Source organism: Panthera onca, chromosome B1 (genome assembly GCF_046562875.1).
Source record: "Panthera onca isolate mPanOnc1 chromosome B1, mPanOnc1 haplotype 2, whole genome shotgun sequence".
NCBI lineage: Eukaryota > Metazoa > Chordata > Mammalia > Carnivora > Felidae > Panthera > Panthera onca.
The window spans coordinates 84215965-84237407 of NC_138342.1; the positions used below are offsets into that span (position 1 = coordinate 84215965).

At 37.8% G+C, this 21443-nt stretch overlaps 1 protein-coding gene across 7 annotated transcripts in view; it reads right to left on the bottom strand.

Moving 5' to 3' along the window:
- Window positions 1–539: 539 nt before the first annotated feature.
- The window catches only part of PPP3CA (protein phosphatase 3 catalytic subunit alpha), a 325951-nt gene continuing 305047 nt past the window's right edge, over window positions 540–21443 (bottom strand). For 6 of the 7 annotated variants that reach the window (XM_060654552.3, XM_060654548.3, XM_060654551.3 and 3 more), the window contains 4 exons: window positions 14765–14849; window positions 9417–9514; window positions 6316–6345; window positions 540–3112 (listed from right to left, as the gene is read on the bottom strand). In XM_060654552.3, the coding sequence (XP_060510535.1) occupies window positions 2916–3112; window positions 6316–6345; window positions 9417–9514; window positions 14765–14849 (410 nt within the window). In that variant the 3' untranslated portion in view covers window positions 540–2915. The remainder of the gene's footprint in view (window positions 3113–6315; window positions 6346–9416; window positions 9515–14764; window positions 14850–21443) is intronic. The other variant, XM_060654549.3, reaches the window with a different exon arrangement.

Here is a 21443-nt window from a genome sequence, read left to right on the forward strand (position 1 = left end):
AAATATTTTAAAAGAATAAAAGTAGAGAATACTTTGGATAAGAAATATTGCCAACCTAAGGTCGGTCAAATCTAGCTCTTACTCCTTAAAAAGCTAGATGACAAGTCAGCACTGAGTTTGAACCTCTCAAGAGGTAAGTCACCTTAGGGGAGGGTGAAGGAGGGGACAGGAGGCTGTTTCTGTGTGTGTGTGTGTGTGTGTGCATGCACGCGTGTGTGTGTGTGTGTGTGTGTACAGCCAAAGGTCCATTGGCATAAATAACTCAAAAATCCAACAGTTTCTCCAAAAGTGAAAGAGAAAGCTCTAATAACTGATGATCTGCCAGTGTTATCTTTTTTGGAGAAATAACTTCAGTTCTCCGTTGATCTCTTTGGTAGACTGAGCTATTCTGAAAAAATATACAGCATTACTTTCTTAACTACTGACCAGAAAGACGAAGCAATACTCACATCAACTCCTTATTTTAATGTCAAATGTTTATTTCTATGCCATAGTTGCCTCAGCACAATTTGTAAAAGAAAGGAATCCCCCCAAACGAATTTTCTTCTTCTTCTTCTTCTTTTTTTTTTTTTGGGTCAGGATATTTTCTCTGCAGTTATAAGAAAGAAAATAAACACCTCAGTATCAGAATTACCATTTCTTTCACATCGTTCTAATAGGCTGCATCTAAATATTTTCCTTGGATGTCATTTTTTAAGGATGGAAAAATATCCACAGGAAAACATGTTTGTAGTCATTAAAATGAATTTGGGATAGTCTTTGTCAGAGAATATATCTAGAACATCTTTGTTTTGGTACACTATATCACTAATTGCCATATTCTTTAATTATTTAATGTCACAAGCATACTTTATTACATAAAACAAAGTGCACTGAAAATGAACAATGTTAGAAACAAACTGGAATCTGGTGTATCTTAAATCTTCGGGTGATTAGATATTAGCCGAAGTGCCAGAATACAAATTTCATATCCATACAAATGCAACTCTCTTCTGTGATGAAAATGCACTTAGCAGCTTAGTTCTTTTCGCTTTAGCAGACAGGGCATCCAATACAACTGAAACAACCTGATAACAATTTTTGTTTTTCAATAAAAAGGAATGCTCTGGTTTCTTAACTGGCTCCCACATTCGAGGGAGCCAGAAGATGGCATTTGCTCTTTTAAATACATTTCTCTTGTCTGATTTGAGACACAAATCCACCAAGATTCTTACAGCGGAAGTAGGCACCCACCACACCTTACGTCACCAGGACCTCGGAGAAGCCTGGTGGAGTAAATCTGTGATGCGTGGTGTGGGCCCAGCACCTAGAAGAGAGCATGGTGGTTGTGAACATAACTCCCTTCAGCAGACTCAGTGAAAGGATGAGAGTTCTTTAAGTTCATGCACATTTTATTGAGTAGTAATATAAAATGCTTTGTCTTTGTCATTGTTACAAGTGCATGCTTTGATTGCCAACATTTCAGAAGTCAAATTACAAAGGCAAGGCTTTAGGCTGTAGTGAATTACTTGGGCACTTATACAATTGTTAAAAAATATGAATGGACTTTTGTTGTTGTTTTCAGAATGAACCAGTTGTAACCCGTAACTGATATACAAAGGGAAAAAAGTGAAAAAAGTACATATTTTGTGGCACATGACAGAACAGAACAAAAGAACTAAACCGTGATGACATTAACAGTTACCATGCATTTAGAGTTTCACATGTAACTACAAACTTATTTAAATTTCACAAGGTTTGCTAAACATGCTAACCATCTATATGTGCACTGACAAGCTTATGTTAAAAACTTTTAAGAATACTCTCCCCTTTAGATTTTTTCAAAGCTTTTTTGATTACAAAATTTCAAAGGCATTAAGCATTTTAGAGAATATAAAGTACGCCAGTATACATATATTTCCAGTATATGTCAGACCACTAAGCGCATTACAGTCCCATACAGGCCGATACAGCCATTTTTTTTTCTTAAAAAACATGCATAGGCAGATTTTTTTTTTTTACAGAATATAGATGCTTTATCACTGTACTTAATATGGTGTCTTGTTCACTATACTTAAAAATGCACCACTCATAAATATTTAATTCGGCAAGCCACAACCAAGACTTGATTTATCAACAACGAAAAAAAAAACCCTAAATATAAACAGCAAAAAAAGATAGATGTAATTATTCCAGTTTTTTTAAAACTTAAAGAAAAGAAAAGATATTCATTGCTAAATTAATAAGATAAGTGTTTATATGGAAAGAAGGGCATTCAAGCACACTAAAGAAACCTGAGGTAAGCATAATCTGTACAAAATTAAACTGTCCTTTTTGGCATTTTAACAAATTTGCAACATTCTTTTTTTTTTCTTTTTCTGTTTTTTTTTTGTTTTTTAAGACTGCCTAATTCATTTTATAGCCATTGTCTGACAAGAGTAGCAAAACATTATCAATAAATAGTCCTTATTTAGTTTGTACATCATTTTGTTAAAAATGTTTGATGTCATCCATTTTTAGTGCTGCAACTGTAAACGTACAATAGAGTAAGAAATTAGACAAAGTTTTCGTGTCCAGTAACATAATAAAAGACCTTTCATTAACCTATCTAGAAGTCCCCAATGCAGTAGGAAAACATGTTCATTCCCCTAACATTGCAGTATATACTAGCGTTAGCTTTCTTTTTAAAGTTTTTTTTCCTATAAGCATTTTTAAAAGGCATACCCCAAAGAGGTGTTTAATCACCACCCCCACCAAAATATAGTTTATTATCTCTCTCCCTCTTTTTTAATGATAGTGTAAACTGAATCCAATTCCTGGCCCCCAGAGCAAATAAGCTACCATCAGAGGCAAGAACACCCAACTGCTGATAGGCAGCAATCCCCATCATGCCCTGCAGCTCAAAAAAAAAAAAAAAAAAAGTGAACAGGAAGTGGTCACTGGATATTGCTGCTATTACTGCCATTGCTGTCCGTGCCGTTAGTCTCTGTGGCGAGAGCCTTGTTGATGGAGTTAAGGTTGGCGTCAGAGGGCATGGCATCTCTGCGAGGTGGCATCCTCTCGTTAATTCGGTCTAAGCCCTTGGCCTCCTCGAAGCTAGTGATCTTATGTTGTGGTGAAAATCCTTTGATGGCTAAACAGAAAATCATTTAAAAAAAAAAAAAAAAAGAGGAAATATTAGGTTAGCCGGAGGAGAGCAAAGGGCACAGCTTTGCATCAGGTGAGGTTAGAGATTTCGCAGTGAGTGAGGGGGAGTCCTTTAGTAGAGGACAAAATGACGGGACCTGAACACAACACAACAGACTCCTTACCATACCCGAAGATAACCAAAAGGTTTGAAAACAGCCAATGTCTCTTGCCAACCAAAATGTCCTCTTCAAGTGAGTAAAATGTACATATCTCTGGGTCTTCATGAGACTTTAGATCAACGAAATCCAAAGTGGATAAGTAAGGAAGAGGGTTGCTACCAGGGACAGGTATCTAGACTGAGCATCAACTGTCCACATCATGAGCATGATTACTGCATCAAACACCCTCACCTAGACAGACCGTAACACAGCTCTACTTCTGCTTTTCCCCTGCGCTAACAGCAAATTCAGTAGAGTCAGGTGAGCGAGGTCTAAAAGTCTAGCAGAGGGCTTTAGAGTGGAAGCTAAGAGGAGCTACAAGATGAATTAACTTTGGGGGCGTTGCCATGCCATCTCAGAATCCCAGAAAGACCTTCTTGGTAAACAACTCAATGGTGGCATGAAGAAAAAACAGAAATTATAAACTCCTGCTTCTCCAGCTCATCTTTGGAAGCAAGTGGAGCGGGTGATAAGAGGAACTCAGAAAAAATCATGAGGATGAAGTAGAAAAACGTTGTCTGCCCTTCAGCAGCAAAACATGATGTTCAGATCAAACTGATGTTCACCTGGTATCCGTTACTGCCTAAATCAAAGAAAAACTCTTTCTTAGTGGATCAGTATAGATATAAGTAAAGTAACGGTTCAAGAATAAGGAGAAAATGCCTTTCATAACTTTCAGCAAAAATGACAGGATTGGTTTGGGCCCTTTTCAGTGAAAGCATGGAATTCTCAAGAGGCAGTATGGATATTTGAGTTTTTTCATTAATTAACCCTTAGTGTGCTCCCGAGATAGACAAGGCATTTGTGCAAGAAACTTAAAGATTTCTTTAGTCAGTGCATGCACCAACCAGTGAGCTGAGAATAAAGTACGTAAATGGGCAACCAATGACATCAGTTTGCTTTACTTCCTGTGATGTGCAAGCCAGATTTCGAAGGGCCAATCACCAGTGCTGAACTGGGCTGCATCTCCATGGCTGATCAAGGACAATCTCATGGTACATTTATCCTCCCCACCTTATATGGTGGGGGGTGGGGGGGTGGGAAGGCAAGTAGTTTCTAGCTGAAATGTTGCCAGCCAGTTCTACAGAAATGTGCAGTGCCTTTTATTAGTATGGATGAGAGTCTTCAAAGATAAACACAGTTGCTTCCAAACTCATTACATGATGAGAAATAGTGTGTTACCCCTCTGCACTTTAAAGGTTAGCAAAATGGTGATTAGTCAATTATGAGAGGAAGAAGATGGGGAAATGGGGAAAGACCAAGGCCCAAAGCAAAGCCTCTTTAATTCTTCTCTAAATTGGTAATAAATTGCAAACTAATAGAGCTGTCTAATGAGCACCCACCCTGAAAACGCAATTATTTTGAAGGACAAAATAGTGGCACAGAGTGGTATTCTATTCTTTTTCTAAGCCACTGTGAATATCATTTCATCATAATGAATAAATGCAAAAGTTTGTCAAACGTGGTAATTTACAGAACGATTTTATTAATTTCAATGGCAAATGAAGAGGCTCTAGGTTTTAAAAGCCAATAGGCTGAGAGCATAGAGATTCAAAATCTAGCTAGAACGATGGATGTGTTCGGAATGGGGCTCCATCTCTACTCAAACTGTCTACCCTGGTACCGAAGAACGTGCTCTGCTGTAGTTGCTGGTCAGACAATGGGTATTAGCAATTTACATTGGTAGTATACTTAACACAACACAGAGTCACAGAAACCACAGAAAACAGCCAAACTATCCACAAGAATGCACACGGCAGATTAGAATTTGCCAAAAGGAATAGAGAATTCCCACGTAAATAGCAGTCGATTCACTGCTATTTAGGAAGCAGTTGTATTTTCTCTTACAGGGCTATCATTTCCCCTACTGTATCCAAATCATATGCAAATTCAACAGTCTAAAGTGGCACTTTTCACATCGTTATCAAAGGACCATCCACACACAATTTTGGGAAAAATAAAAAGTGATCTTGCAAGAACAAAATACAACTGAAGAATTTTGTTTTAAAGGGGAACTTCAAATTATTCTTTTTTAAAAAAAATTTCCAGAGGGTATGGCGGGGATAACATTAAAAACGATTTTGATGCGCAGTTCTCTCATAACTGTGTATTTTTTAAGCCCTTGAATTCAAAAGTAGTTTCTAGAGGGTCAATGCAGTTGTCCTTGAGTAGTGCTAGGGCACAGTGGGTGATGTACAGTTCTTGGTGTCCTCGACAGCACCTAGCACAGTACCTGATTCAAAGCAGACAGTCAACAGTCCGCTGAGTGAGGACTGGATCATCACTGTTCTCGTAATGGCCACTGCCACAGCCACTGGGTATCTCTGAACTCTTTATAGTATCTTGCTGGCGCTAACTGTCCTACAAATACCAGTAGGTCAAAATTTGTAAGACTCACAGAACTGTTGATCTCATGCACAGCTGTCTCATGTTGGGATATTTCTTAGAGACATAAATTAGTGTTGAACTACAACAAAGCACTATTCAAATGAACACTTTTTTTTCTTTTTTGCCAGAAACTTCTGAAGACTAGAATTAATAAAGCTATTTTTCTTCTCTCCTTTTCAGTGCTGACTGAAAATGATTTGAGGGAGGGACATGGTTCAGCTCAAGGAATATTATTTTATGCGATATTTGTCGAAACAGCTGCCATAACCCCCACCCCACATCGTTCAAGATATATAATCCTTTGGTTTTCTGTGACTATACTAGGTTCGTTGTATATACGAAGTCAAACATAGCTTTAAGGGAAAAAAAAACAAACAAACAAACCATAAAAGGACATTTTCCCCTTTAAAGCAAGAACATTTTGGTTAATACTGAGCCACAACTGTTAGCCCAACACCCACACACTCTGTACAAGCTACAGCAAAATAATAATAATAATAATAATAATAATAATAATAATAAAATAATAAAAAAAAATGAATACACCCAGCAGAGCCCTTATCTGTTGCAGGTACAACAGAAAGGGGACTGGCCAATTTACCTTCATCAGCCTCAATAGCCTCAACAGTAGCTGAAGAGAAGAAAGGGGGTGCAAAATGAATGAGAAAAATGAGCAGAGGATTTTTAATTCTAAGAACAAATCAGTGACGTTCAAGGGAGCTCAGAGTATTAATGTTCCTGTAAGTGCTGGATTCTGGCACAGACAACAAAACGGAAACGGTATAAAGAAAGGAAAAACACAACGAAAATCAGTCTATTTTATGAGCTGGATACACCTATCTGAGTGAACTGGTTTTTGTTCCTTAATAAATGACAAAATGATTAACCCTTGAGGAACACAGGACAGTTTTCTTTTATTTAGATGGAATTGGTAAGAGACTAGGTTACTCTAAAATGTACACCTGACACAGAAAGGACAATAAAACCACTGCTATGCCTGGTGATTTAGGATTTTAAAATGCCAGACAAAACGGCAGACCTCGAAGCAGTGGCATAACATCAGTGGCATAATTCACACTATTCAATATTAAATAGCGAGATTCCTAGTGCAGCGGAAAAGTGGAGTGTGTGTGTGTGTCTGCGTGTGCGCGAATTCAGAGGAACAATCCAATCAATGCATCAAATACAACTTGATGGTGTATGTAACTCTTCAAAGACAAACACCGAGCATGTCTAGAGTGGTAAAGGAGAAGGGGAAGATGGAGGCAATGATGTATGGAGTCTGGACTCCCTTTGCCAGGCAACCCAATTTAAAGTCAGTTTTCCTTCCCGGAATACCATCTTTGGAAATGAAATTCCTGAAATGCTATAATCAACTGGTAACATGTCAGTTGCAGTAAGAATTCTATCAGCATTTTAAAGAAGAGGCAGTTTAAATACTGAAACCTCAGCATATTTCAGAGGCAACACTTTAAAAGCCCATTGCTTTATCAGCAATTTTTATAATAAGGTTAGCCTCTGTATTCTCACTAGTACACATGTATGAGCCTTTCCACGTTATTAAGGCTAGTTGATATTTCCCTAATTAAGTGCTAAAATGCAAAACTTCTCTGTAACTCCAAAATGTTTAATATTAAAATTCTACCCCTTGACTTTAATTTGCATATTTCTTATAATTTGAAGTTGTAAGACTAGAGAAACAGCCAAATGTGCACTACAATTTTCTTACAGTGCCTTCTAAATCCCTTAAGATAAAAATGTAAAATGTTTACCACCAGGGAGAAAAGCTAAAGAGTAAAGCTTTAAGCAGTTTCTTCTTTTTGACAATTTGAAATCCAGACAGTGGATTTTGAAATTGTTTTAATGTATGTGGTTTAAAATATATAGTGAGTTTTCAAGTTCTCAGGACTAATGGGGTCCCAACCCTTATGTCTATTATATGTGTGTGAGTTTGTGTGTGTGAGAGCTCAACACAGAACAACATGCACCATTGGATTTAACAGAAAGTAACAGAAAAGGAAACCGAATAATCTCAGTTAAAATACAGGTGAAAATCTAGAAACAAAACAAAGAATTTTAAGAACTTAAATAACTTAAGTTCAAAAATAAAGCAAAAAATCTGGAACCGCACCAGCACCAACATATCAGAAATATGCACTGCCCATTATTAAATATATCTTTTCAAAGCAAATGTGGCACACAGTTTCTGATAATACACCTGCTGTACCTTAAAATGTGCTTATCAGAAACTATGCAGATTTCAGTCAATTAGGTAGGTTGCTGTGCATTTTGTGCATATAAATGATTCATTTCTGTTCACTTTTTAGAAAGCATGTTTATTTTGGTGGGAGAAGTCTTGTTTTTTTAAGTTATCAAAATTATTTTTAGATATAAATCAAGGGGAAATGTACTTGGATGTATTTTCCTATCTTCATTTACAAATTTGTGACTTTTTGTGGGAACTAAGACATTGATTTTGGAATAAATTCATATGAAAATAAAGAAAATTATAGTGATGCTGAACATGGCTCTATGTAGCAGGGGTGTGCCTAAGTCAAGTAACCAACCGTAAGAATAGATTCATCTTCTAGATTGAGGGGTAAAGATGGGGGGGGGGGGGGAAGTACATACACACACACTCAAAAAAAGATTCGGGGAAAGATATGGAAAAATAAGCAAGAGGCTGAGATTAGTTTTCAAAATGTTATAGCGTATTTCTGTTTTACTGAGTTTTATTCATTGATTTAAAATCTAATCTAAATTTTCATAAAGTATTATTAAAATTTGACTCTAATTAATGGTAGGATTAGTTAAAATAGCAAGACAAAATTAACAAACATAAAAGAATATATAGTAACTGTGATGTCTGATGTGGTGGCCACTAGTCACATGTGGCTATTGAAAGCAAATTAATAAAAATTAGCTAAAATTAAAAAAATCAGTTTCAGTTCCTTGGTTTGTACTTGCTATATTTCAACTGCCCGATAGCCATATGTTGCCAGTGGCCTCTGTACAGACACAGAAATTTCCATCATCACAAAAATTTCTACTGGACAGCACTCGTCCAGAAAGCTACACATTTTAATAATAATAATAAAAATCTCTACATTAAAGGAAATGTTTTCATTCTTTTCTAAAAATAAAATGTGGTTATATATACTCAGTCTCTTATGTTCTGGATGGAGAAATCAGAGAAAAGACACATAGGACTCCCAATTTCTACTCAAGCAGGTAGCAAAATCACCCTGTTTAATGTTCTTCCATTCTCCACTACAAGCTAGACGGTAACGGATGTGTATTTATATGAGTGTTTATTTTTTCAATCAGACAGCTAACCAGAACATTTAGCAAAAGCGTCATAAAAAAAAATTGTTTTTAGCAACATAACGGCTCAAAGCTGTCCACGCTATCACGTGTGTAGACAAACCTAAGTGAGTCGTCTCCAGGCGGGGGCTGACTATGCGGTTAGGGTGTACATGAGTGGATGGCGGGCGGTGGGGGAAGCCTGCGTTCCAGGGAAGAGGGTGCTATTCTGTCGGACACGACTGGTCAAACTGATGTGGGGTTTCAGCCCTTCCTCCCGCTGAGAACTGAAGACCAAGGCCAAGGCCGAGTTCAAATGGATGAATGAATCAGGCTAACAACACCCTGGACAGAGATGCCCGGGCACACAGTCCTACCGATACCAGTGCGCCTGCTTACCGCTTTGCAGGGTCTGCTTCCCTCCAGAAAGCACTCCGCTGGGGAGCATGCCCGTGGGAGTCAAGCCTTTCAGCGTTAGCACGCTCTCACTCTCTTCTCTGGAAAGGGACAAGGGGACAGAAGACATTAACTTTTGTTTTCTTTAAAAAGAAAGAAAAGACGTGCAGAGGGGGAGAAATGCATACTAGAAGTCACATCTAGGCTCTCCGGATTTTATTTTCCTTAAAACATAGTACGTATATACTTTTAAATGTTTCTTTCTGAGACAGAGTTAGAGAGCAAGCAGGGGAGACGCAAAGAGAGAGGGAGACAGATCCCAAGTAGGCTCCATGCTGTCAGTGCAGAGCCTGAGTTGGGGCTTCAACTCACGGAGGGTGAGATCATGACCTGAGCCAATGTCAAGAGTCAGACACTTAACCGACTGAGCCACCCAGGAGCTCCTAAACATAGTATATTTTTATACATTCATATAAAAGTAATGTGTCAAAGCATAGTTGCTCTGATAGAGTTTATAATTATATGCTTGTGCAAGTTCAGCCTCTTCGGAGTCCTGAATTCACATTTTCACATTTTGCAAGCAGGCATTCAGGATATAGAGTGTTTGCTGGGCACCCTCTGTTGATATGTTAAATATGTTAAAAATGAGCCATGGAGAGTTCTGAGGTAAGTTTTCCAGCCAAGGCTCAGCCCAAGTAAGTGCAACTGACTTCTCTTGGGAGAGAACACCAAAGAGTGTATATATATATATATATATATATATATATATATATATATATATGTAAAAGAGAGATTTTAAAAAACTCCGTGGTTTATGGATTACAGCACCTAGCAGGTACATTCAGGGCCTATTAAGTAATTTTGACATCACATCATGAGCGCACAAATAATGACAACCAGACAGTAAAGCAACCAGTAACATTTCCTACCTTTTCTGTTCAACAGTCTCTTTCCCCACGGATTTGCTAATATGACATTATTGTATTGCTCATCGTGACAACTGTTTTACAGTCTTACGGACATCATCATTTCGATTATATTTATTAGCCACAGCACTATTAATCACTTTGACTTATTAATAAATAACAATTATTAAATAACCATAAAATGGGAATAATACACATAGCAGAATAATTCCACATAGCAGAAACTGTAATCCTACATAATCTGAAAAAATGTTATTATATATATACACACACACACACACACACATAATGTTTACAATATGTAGAACTACCAATGCCACATTTTTACGAAGATGTCTAAGGTGACCCAAACAGAATTCTTTTTTAAAAAGTTTATTTATTTATTTTGAGAGTGAACGAACAGGGGAGGGGCCGGAGAAAGGAAGAGAGAATCCAAAGCAGCATAGAGCCCAATGCGGGGCTCCATCCCAAGAACCGTAAGATCATGACCTGAGCCAAAATCAAGAGTCAGATGCTCAACTGACCAAGCTACCCAAGCGCCGCCCCCCCAAACAGAATTCAAAAGTTATTCCCCCAAACCTACTACTTCTGCAGCCTTTCTTCAACTTCATCTTTTACTTAAGCTTAACGCATCACCCCTTCACTCCTATCCTCTCTCTTTCTACCCCCCTGCACCTCCACTCAATCAGCACACCTTGAGGGTAGAGCCCTCACGGTATTTTCAGGATCTTACCACTTCTCTTTTTAAGACAGCTTTATTGAGTATAATTAACATCCCAACATTATTCATCCATTTAAAGCATCTGACGCAATCAATTGTTTTTAGTGTATTCGCAGAGTTGTGAAACAATCACCATAACCAATTTTAAAATATTTTCATCACCCCAAAAAGAAATCCCCCCAGTATCTGCATGGCTCACTACCTCCCTGCCTTCAAATCTCTGCTCAAGCATCACCCTCTAAGTGAGGACTTCCTTTAGAAGCTACTTAAAATAATATTCACCTTCTATTCTCCCTATCTTTCCTTGCTGATTTTATTTTTATCTAAAGCACTTATGACCCCTGAAAAACTATACAGTTTATTTATTCTCTTGTTTTTTTAAGTATCTAAACCAGAACGGCACTTAGTACATAGTCCCCATTCAAAAAAACATTTACAAAAAGAATGAGTAAAAGGAAAATAGAATGGAGAATGGCAGTGTTATCCACATTTTAGATTTCTATATCCTTTACTGCAGTTTAAAAATATTAGGTTTGAGATGTTTACAAATCGTTGTGTACCCTCATACAGGTATTGCAACCTTTTCAGGCTTCTGTTGTCAAACCAGTAGAGGTCACATAAAGAAAAAATATCTTAAATGCTAATATATGGATTTGGAAATTGGGAGTATCTCTAAACAAATGAACTGGGTGGCTCAGTTGGTTGAGTATCTGAGTCTTGATTTCGGCTGCAGTCATGATCTCATGTTCGTGAGATGAGCCCCATGTCAGGTGCTATGCTGACAGTGTGAAACCTCCTCGGGATTCTCTCTCTCCCTCCCTCTCTGCCCCTCCCTGCTTGTGTGCGCTCTCTCTCTATCTCGAAATAAACATTTAAGAAATTAAAAAAAAAAAAAGAAATGAACATATATTTTTCTTTGCATTCATATTCACAATCAGGCTTCTTGTACCACCATTCCCATTCATTCATTACACTTTAAAACTTTCAGCTTCGCAAATTCCTTTCATTTCTCTCTTCCTTTGTATCTTTCCTCCTATGGCCTAATTTGCTCGGATTATTTCAGTGGCTTCCAAAATGTCCCCCCTGACATCAGTTAGTCATCATGTTAATCAGTCTTCACACTGCCAGGAACATGGGTTAAAGCATGCCTCTCATCCTTTGAAAAGCATCCCATGACGCTCAATGCCTACACACAGAAAACGAAATACTTTACCGTGCTATGCAAGCCTTTTCAGGATCTGGACTCAAAAACATTTTCAGATCCACTTTTTCCTAGATTCCTCACTTACCTTCATGTCTTGCCACGCAGCTCTTCTGAATTCTCAGGATTCACTGACCATATCATTCAAGTCAGACACTCACTAGTACTGCTCACTAACTGAGTTTGCACACGGTGCTTTGCTGCAAGGTTGCCGTGTGGATTACTGTCAAATGCATGCACCACGAGGCCTGACACCAGGCACTTAGCAAGTGCCCATAAAGCATTGCTTTTAGGACCCAGTGACTGTGTTCTTGATGACTTCTTAGCCTTCAGGCATGCCTTTACCACAATTCAGCACCTAACGGAATCCAGCCTATCCTTCCCAGTATTCGTCTTCACTGTCAACCTCTTCACGAATGTTTTTTTTTTTTTTCAGGGAACAGAAGAGCTCCATGGAGCCCTGTCCTCTTCCACAGGAGAGCATCCCTTCATGTATTTAGCACACGTTTCATTGTCTTAACTTAGTTTGTTGTCAACGTGTCTGTCATTCCAATTCGGTATTTGTTGTGCCTAACTCAGTGTATCGTACACATTGAATACCCAGTCATTACTTACGATGCTTACTTACTAAGCTTTCTCTGGCTATGACCCCCCTTCATTCTTCAGATTTAGTATAGATGCTTTTAATATAGGAAAGCAATAAAATATACCTTGTTTGTATTTTCCATCAATGTGTGCAATCTCAGTCAAGTCACTGATCATCACGGGGTGCAAATGGACCATTTCTCAGACGGATACATCTTAGGTATCCATAGGCAGCGGACTGCAGGGACTTTGCAATTTTAAGATGTAGCTATGATTCTCCAGCATGGCCCCTCCCACCTTCATGTGGTTTGAAGACTAACATAGATGGAAACCAAATTTTTATATTAAGAAAGGCCTCTCCTTTTTCCTTAAATATACTTTCACTTGGAAATTTTGGAGCTGTTTGCTTCCCCTTCAGATGACAAAAATAAAATAGTGTTTATTTGTAAATCTGAGGCATGGTAAACAAGCAAGTGACAATGGAGAGGTAGCTGTCGAGCTTATGATCTTCACATGGTTTCCTGCCCCCATGGGACACTTTCCCAGCCACACAGGCCTCCTTGCTGGTCCTCAAAACTGCTGGTTTCTAAGAATCTTTGCAGTTTTGCCTTAAACATTCTTACCTCTGTATCTTCATGAAGATCACCCCCCCACACACACCACTTACCACTCAAATGCTATTAATTCAGAAGGTTCTTTGTTGGCCACATACTGAAAGAAGTGTCTCATCTCCCACTTGCCATCCCCTTGTACTGCTTTTCTTCTTCAAGGTACCTAATCAGCGCTTTAAGTTTTATTGGATTTATTACTGAATGAATGAGGGAGTCCTGAAAATTCGGTCAGGGATAAAAAGCCTTGGAGCAGAGGCAGCCTCATTCATTAGGCTGTGAGGGGGTAACGATGCTCTATTTTCAGCTTTAACACGACTTTGCAGAATTTGGCTGGCCAACACAGAGCTATTGTTGGCTTTGATTTGGTGTCTTTAAGAAAGAGTGATATTGCTTTTCATCTTTGTCATGGCTCCCTGCTTTTGGCATCGAGCTGTTTAGTTATTCTTTAGTGATTCTACCAGGAGTGCATTAGAAATAGCAAGGAGAGAAATCAAAAGGGCCCATGTAGCTACTCTGGGAGGAAAAATTGAGACAAAAAATTGGCAAAACTTAGGTTATGAATCATACAACACGGAAATGGACTATTTCTCAAGGTATTCCTATTTACCCTTGTAGATGAGTAATTGTGAATTGACCACATACGGCTCACATATAAACATATTATATTTCAAAGCAAATTTTTTTTAAGAGAAGTATGAGTTACTTTGTTTTATCTAAGAGTAGATAATAGAATTTATATATAAAGAAAAGTGTAGTTAATTCTCTTTAGGAAAATACTTGTTTTCTAAACGCCAGATCAATAATAACATGATTCAGGATCTATTTAAAAAATAACTACTACATGTGAATTGTAACATTAAATAGTTATTTTTTCTCTCTCCATGATTCATTAGAATAATATATGTTCACATGAACAAGCTCTATGGTAAATGTTCATTTCCTAGAAATCTAGTGAAGTGTACCTGATAAATTCATCTTTTACCACAGAGCCAGAATGAAAAGTAAAATGAATTATAACAGCTTCCCTATATCACTGCAAGTTCAACCTATTGTGTTTTAAAGTCCAGCAGCGAACAGGATGACAAAACAGGAATCAGTCCATTTGGTGGCTTTCTCTACAGAAATAATTTGGTATATTTCAGTTTGACTAAGATAGTCAGGAATGAACAATTCCATTTAAAAGAAAAAAAACCTAAGGAAAAGCAAATATTTTCCAGTAAAATAAGTTACGAGATTAAAGTATCAGAATGCTTATTAAGTGACACATAAGCACATTCAAAACAGAAATACGGGTACGATGATCCCACCTGAGAACTGAGAACACTCGGGCCATTTTGCCTATTGCTCGGATCTTGTTCCTTATCACCTCCTTCCGGGCTGCAGCTGTTGCGCCTATATTTTAAAACAGAATTAAGTAGTCAGTGACCTTTTATCTAACTGTAATTATCTTACAAATTTAAAGCTACAACCGACTATATAGTAAGCCAAGCCATCTCTGCATACCGCGCCCCCCCCCAAAAAAACCACATGGATTTATCTGTGAATTAATTTTATTTTACTTTATTCAAGTTTATTTATTTACTTTTGAGAGAGAGAGAGAGAGAGAGAGAGAGAGAGAGAGACAGGCAGAGACAGGGAGAGAGAGACAGAATCCCAAGCAAACTCCACACTGCCAGCACAGAGACTAATGCGGGGCTCGAACTCACAGATGGTGAGATCATGACCTGAGCCGAAATTAAAAGTCAGACACTTAATCAACTGAGCCACCCAGGTGCCCCCTGCGAACTGATTTTAAAAACCTATGCATGTGGCCATTAATACTTGGATGTGGCTCTTGAGAGGTCCCCAAAATGCCAAGAGCAACTTTTGAGATTTCCAAGGGGGCGGGGGTGGGTAAAGAGCTGAAAAATCATGGTGCTGACAGGGTAGGTTCCTACCCTCCTCTTCTAATGGAATTCCCTTCTCTTCTGTTTATACAGAGACCGTGTGTATTGGCAGGAAGAATCAAGTGAGTCACCAGGATTTTCTACTCATTTCCGGACCTCTCCATGCTAGGAAGACTACTTTAGGAAACTGTCCTTTGGAAAGTTCTCTCTTGAAGTGACTAGGGAGTGTCAACTCCCTAAGTTCCCTGAAGCATCATGTTTGTTATTTAACCACCATAAAACATTTGTTTACGCATTTGATACTTTTTCATCTTCTGTTGGTTCCCAAATTCTAGAGGGAAAAATGGAAAACTGCCAATTTGGATTTAGTGAGAGATGGTGGCACATGGCTTGTATTTTAATACTTATGTAAAAAAGTTACACATAGGTTTGTCTGAGTAACTTTTACCACTTACTCCATTTTCCAAATGAAAAAAAAAATCAATCTACGTAGGTTATTATTACTACAAACATTATTATTATGTTTTGAAAATAAGCCTGTATGGGTTTAGTGAATCCATTTTTTTTTTTTTTTTATTAAATTCCACAAGCATGTTTGGAGAAGTGTAAATCACAGGAAAACATCTCGCTTAAGATTTTTATAATCCAAAGTAAAGGGGCTGAGATACCATTTTGTCCATTATATGGGTCTTCGTAGAAAATGTTAACACAAGAAGATTGTTCCTCTAGTTCTACTACCATGAACAGAAATACAACAAAATATTCTTCTCAGATAATATTGGAAAGGTTCCTAATCCAAATGAACAGTTTAACTTGCTTAGAGACTGCAGTCCATGGGTGATCATTGGTGTAAGTTTTCATCTTTTAATCTGAGATACGGACAAGCTTTCTGACCTTTCTGGAAGGAGAGATTTCTGCTTTTTCTCTTAGAGGGTTTTTAAGAATGTGATCTGGAATCTTTTGCATAGTTTGATCAGAGTCAAACAATTAATCACCACCCTAATATTTCTATACGAAAGAAAACTCACATCAAAACTCATACCATGTTGAACTGCCTGGGGGAAAAACCTCTGCTTTTCTTTCCCCCCAAGGAAAATGAACACATAACGGGCCACTGTCTTCTCCTGAGTAAGAGAAGAAGTGATATTAACGCACACCCATCTCACTACCCATGGGTGTTCCCCACAAGGTATGTACCCAGAGAGCTGGTTTCTTCACTTTGTCTTCCTGACCTGAAAGCCTTCAAATAGCCCATATATCAGGCCAATTCTTTCTCTCTTGTGGCAATCACATCATGGTAGGTATCTCCCAACATACTGATTGGCAGAACTTACTATAGCCAGTGATTCTGCCTGTAGATGAATAGAGAAAACCATTCTCCAATCCAGTCTTTCCAATGATGAAGTGAAACCATGGATTCTCATTCACTAAGTTCCTTGAATTATACTCTGTTTTCCAGAACATTTGAGGAGAAGATAGGACATGCATGGGATCTCTGCCTCAAACTTTATCCTGGGTTTCTAACAATTTTTATTACTTATGATTTGTAATTAAGATTCTTTATACAACAAATCCTGTTCTGGAGACCATCTAAAAGTCTAGGTTTTTGTGCCTGCATTGTAGGTAATTTATGCTCAAGAGGCTACTAAAGAACATGTGTTAGGAAAAAAAGTAGGATGGCAATTAGTCTCCTTAAGGCTTTTTTCTTATATGTATTTTTTTCAGTTACATTCTGCTCAGAGTCTAACACTGCTGTTCCTACTCCATATTGACTATTTCCAGTCTGTTTGACCCAATGCTCTCAGAGGTCATGATGAGCTAAGTGAGGGAAAAGATTCTGACCCTCTCCAACACACAGTATGGCCAGATCACAAAATCCATCAAACAGACACAAAGAATGTAAAACGTGGGTGAGCTCCAAAAATGGCAACTATATTTAGAAGCACAGTAAGAAAAGAAGCAAGAAGGACTGGTTAGAAATAAAATTGTACATATTTAAGAGAAATGAGAAAGGAAAAACATAAAATAAAACAAGTGAAAACTATAGAAGAAGGATAATTTCCCAGAAAATTTTCAATAAAGGGCTTGCAAAAACCATAAGCAGGGCCCTAAGTTGGAAAGGGAGGGAAATAAATTATATAGAGCTATCCTCTTCAGCTCAGTGTTAGTGGATTCTCAGAAAAATGCTCAAATAAATTCTGAATTTTAAATGTAAAATGAGCATTCTGATAGAGCCATTTTATCATTCCTTATTTTTTTCAGATCCAATGATTTACTGAAGAGCATGTAACCAGTATTCTACTTTGTGCAATCACAGTCGTGCTCCTAATAAATGGTGATGCACAGCGCATTACGGCAGTTTTCTTTTCCTTTTATTTATATTCAAGTTACTTAACATACAGTGCAGTCTTGGCTTCAGGAGTAGAACCCCACGATTCATCTGTTACATATGACAGCCAGTGCTCATCCCGAAAAGTGCCCTCCTTAATGCCTATCACCCATTTAATCCATCCCCCCAACCCAACCACTTTTCTTAATGAAGAAATGCTATCTTTTTAAAATTTCTCAATAACACAGATAAGTAAAAAGCTTTACTACTCCTTTTATAAAATTGGAACATACTTACTCAAAAAATCAAAATTAGCCTAATCATAAACAGCATAAAGAGACATACGAAATGAATATGTCTTGAAGTTTTATCCTGGGGATTGTTTTCAATATTTTCCAAATATTGAGAATCAAAATTAAACTAATGCCAAACTTTGGTAACCTCAAAAAATGTAAAATACTCAAATAGGGACACTTGGGTGGCTCAGTTGGTTGAGCATCCACCTCTTGATTTTGGCTCAGGTCATGATCTCACAGTGGTGAGCCTTCTTGGGATTTTCTCTTCCCCTTTTGCTCTCTGCCCCTCCCCCTGCTTGTGTGTGCACTCTCTAAATAAATAAATAAATAAATAAATAAATAAATAAATATTAAAAAAAGTAAAAAATAAAATACTCAAATAAAATAGCTGAGTTAATACGTAATTGAACTTAAAGGGACTGAAAAATAGTGGGGTAGATTTAAGTTCAGATACAAAGATCCTTGTATACTTAGCATTATTCCTGATTTCTGGCATTTTCCAAATGCAGAGCCCCAAATTGGGCTCTGTGCTGATAGCATGGAGCCTGCTTGGGATTCTCTCTGCCCTTCCCTCCTACCTGCTAACACACTCTCTGTCAAAATAAATAAATAAATAAATAAAAAAGAATTAAAAAAAAGAATATAACATTTTAACTTGAAAGTCTAAAACTGCAAGGAACATTTCATATGTTTTTAAAAAATTAGTCATTTTAAGTAAAATTACATTTTGCGTTTCCATTCTAGTAATTCCCACTTCTTTTTTGAGCACTTCTCTCTCTACAACTTTTAACTTCTAATCTTTCATGCCTGGGGTGTTATGCTACTCTATCCAGAACCTAGGCAATCATGCATACTCAATTTTCCTCAAAGTGGAAGAGGCTAATGTATAGACCAAGGGAATCTTTAAAGACTCGCTTTCAACACGTGTCTTTTCTGACCTTAACTTGGCACCTGGACGACTTCTCATGAAGTTTTAAAGGCGTCCAAGCCAAGCCAAGCGGCTTGCTGAGTAGGTGCTGTATCCCCACAAGGCGGATTTCAGCTTCTAAGGGGACTGGGAAACTGCAGCAGCATTGTTGCAACGAGGGGCCGGGTGCTAGGGTGAAGAGAGATTCTTACCACATGGGACACCCGCCACACGTCACAGATGCTCCGCATCTGGCCCACAGCTCCCACCCATTGAGCTACTACGGCAAGTTCCTCAGTGTTCACTGAATTAGAGAACGTGGGAAGTGCTGGATAGAATGCAGTTTATTACCAAAAGCATGTATTTACTAGGTGTTCTGGTGAGTCTCTCCCATATAACCTTCTATGCGCCAACCACCAGCAACAGAAATACGGATTAAGCATGATCTCTGCTTTAGGAAATCGCGTGAACAATGACAACAGAGTGTGACAAATAGTGTGCGCGTAGCAGTGGTGTGCCCGAGCTGGCTTGTGTCCACTAGTGAGAGTAGATGGAGGGCATCTCCTCTTAACTCCACGTTGGTAGCCTGAATCAGCGGCAGGGAAGAGGTTTTATACCATGGAAAGCTACAAAAGCCACAAACTAGGGCCATTTCTCCCCTGCAGGAAGGGTAGTCAAACATGTACCAGCACGTCACTGAAAGTAGGTGTTCATTGCCTGGAGGCACGAGAAAAAAGGTCACTGAAATCATGACAGTTGAAGGATCTTGAGGGATAAGTAAAAGTGAGAGAACAAGGAGAACTGGGTCTTCTCCATAGAAGGAAGACAATTCTTAAACTTTTGGAGGCCGCAACAAGCCATGTTGTGTTGAGTGGTGGTGAGAGGTCTGGTGTGAATGGAGCCGGGCATGCTGGGGTGAGGCAAGGTGAGAGGAGAAACAGGGGCTCCCCGGACCAACCTGTTAAGGCGAGCACATACTAGCACCCTTGCAGTAGTGATTAACAGAACTTACTTTGTCACTTTCACTTATCTACCAAAAAAAAAGAAAGAAAGAGATGAACTGATGGAGAGGTAGATAGATATGTGACAAGGCAAATACTAGTAAAACCTTGGTTTGTGAGCATAATTCACTTCAGAAACATGCTTGTAATCCAAAGCACTGGTATGTCAAAGCAAATTGCAAGAACCATTGGCTGAGTTGTGATCATGTGATGTTCGGCGTTATGTACTGCTCGTTTGGCAAAACACTGCTTGTTTATCAAGTTAAAATTTGTTAGAAATGTTTGCTCATCTTGTGGAACACTCGCAGAACAAGTTACTTGCAATCCAAGGTTTTACTGTATAATCAAATGTTAATTGTGGAAAGTCATGAGTACGTGGATATTGACCATACAATTGTTTCAACATTCTTGTATGTTTAAAACATTTCATAATAAAATGTCAAAAAAAATAATATTTGGAAGAAGCTTGGTTTAGAGAGAAAAGGGAGCAGCTTCGAGAAGCAGATGTCTCCATCCTGCCCTTTGTGTTACATGGGGAATGGGTGAACTTGCCAAAGGAAGCAATAAAGAAAAGTTCTCAATGCAGCTACATGCAACCCATCCCTTCTCCAAACCGCTCTAGGAGAAAATTGGCCTGGTAGGTTTTGTTTTATATGCCCATCCAACAGAATCTAATTGCTTTCAATATCTTTTTGTAATTGTAAGAAATGAAGATGATGAGCGACATAAAATTTTATACTCAAATGTCTCATAAAATAGGAATATTTTCATATTATTAGAATGTGAAAAAGTTACTTTTCATAAAAAGCAGAAAAAAGTGAGGTATTCACTCTTTAATGTAAACAGTAACAGAAATTCTCCACTTCATTATTAAATGGGCCTCAGTTTTTATTATTTAGGTTTCTTTCTTTAAAGGCCTTTTAACTAATATAAATATATTCCTAGCATATATTTTTAAATAAAATATGTTATATACGAAAGTGCACATATATACTAACATTTTGCACTTTTTCAAAGGAAAGATATTTTAAGAACTACATATTACTAGTAGGCTTTAAATCTGTAACTTTTAAATTTAGATTCTAACAAACTAATAGAGGTTTGAAACACCACCTTTCCAAATTTGTTAAAAACTAACAAAGTTTATCTATTTAGGAAGTTTATTCTATTTGAAAGTAAAATTTTTATCATGTTTCATTATTATTAAGCAGAGTTTCGATGTACCCTCCAGATACTATTTTTCATCAAGTAGAGCAATTATTGAATCTGAAAAAAGGCTATTGATGGAATGAAGCATGAGATGTTGAGATTAAAAAAAAAAGTATCTTGTGTTACATTAAAAACAAAAACTAGTTAGGTTTTCATCCAAAATCAGCACCTTTGAAGTACAAGATATAAAACAAATAAGAGTCGTCAGATGCCTCTAAATACCTTGCATAACTGTTTTGTTTTGTTTTGTTTTGTTCTTTTTACAGATGAAGATGAAACCATAAGTATACAGACTATCTTATTTAGGAGAATACATGTCCCAAATTGGCCCCTATAAAGCTAGGAAGGCAAACCATAT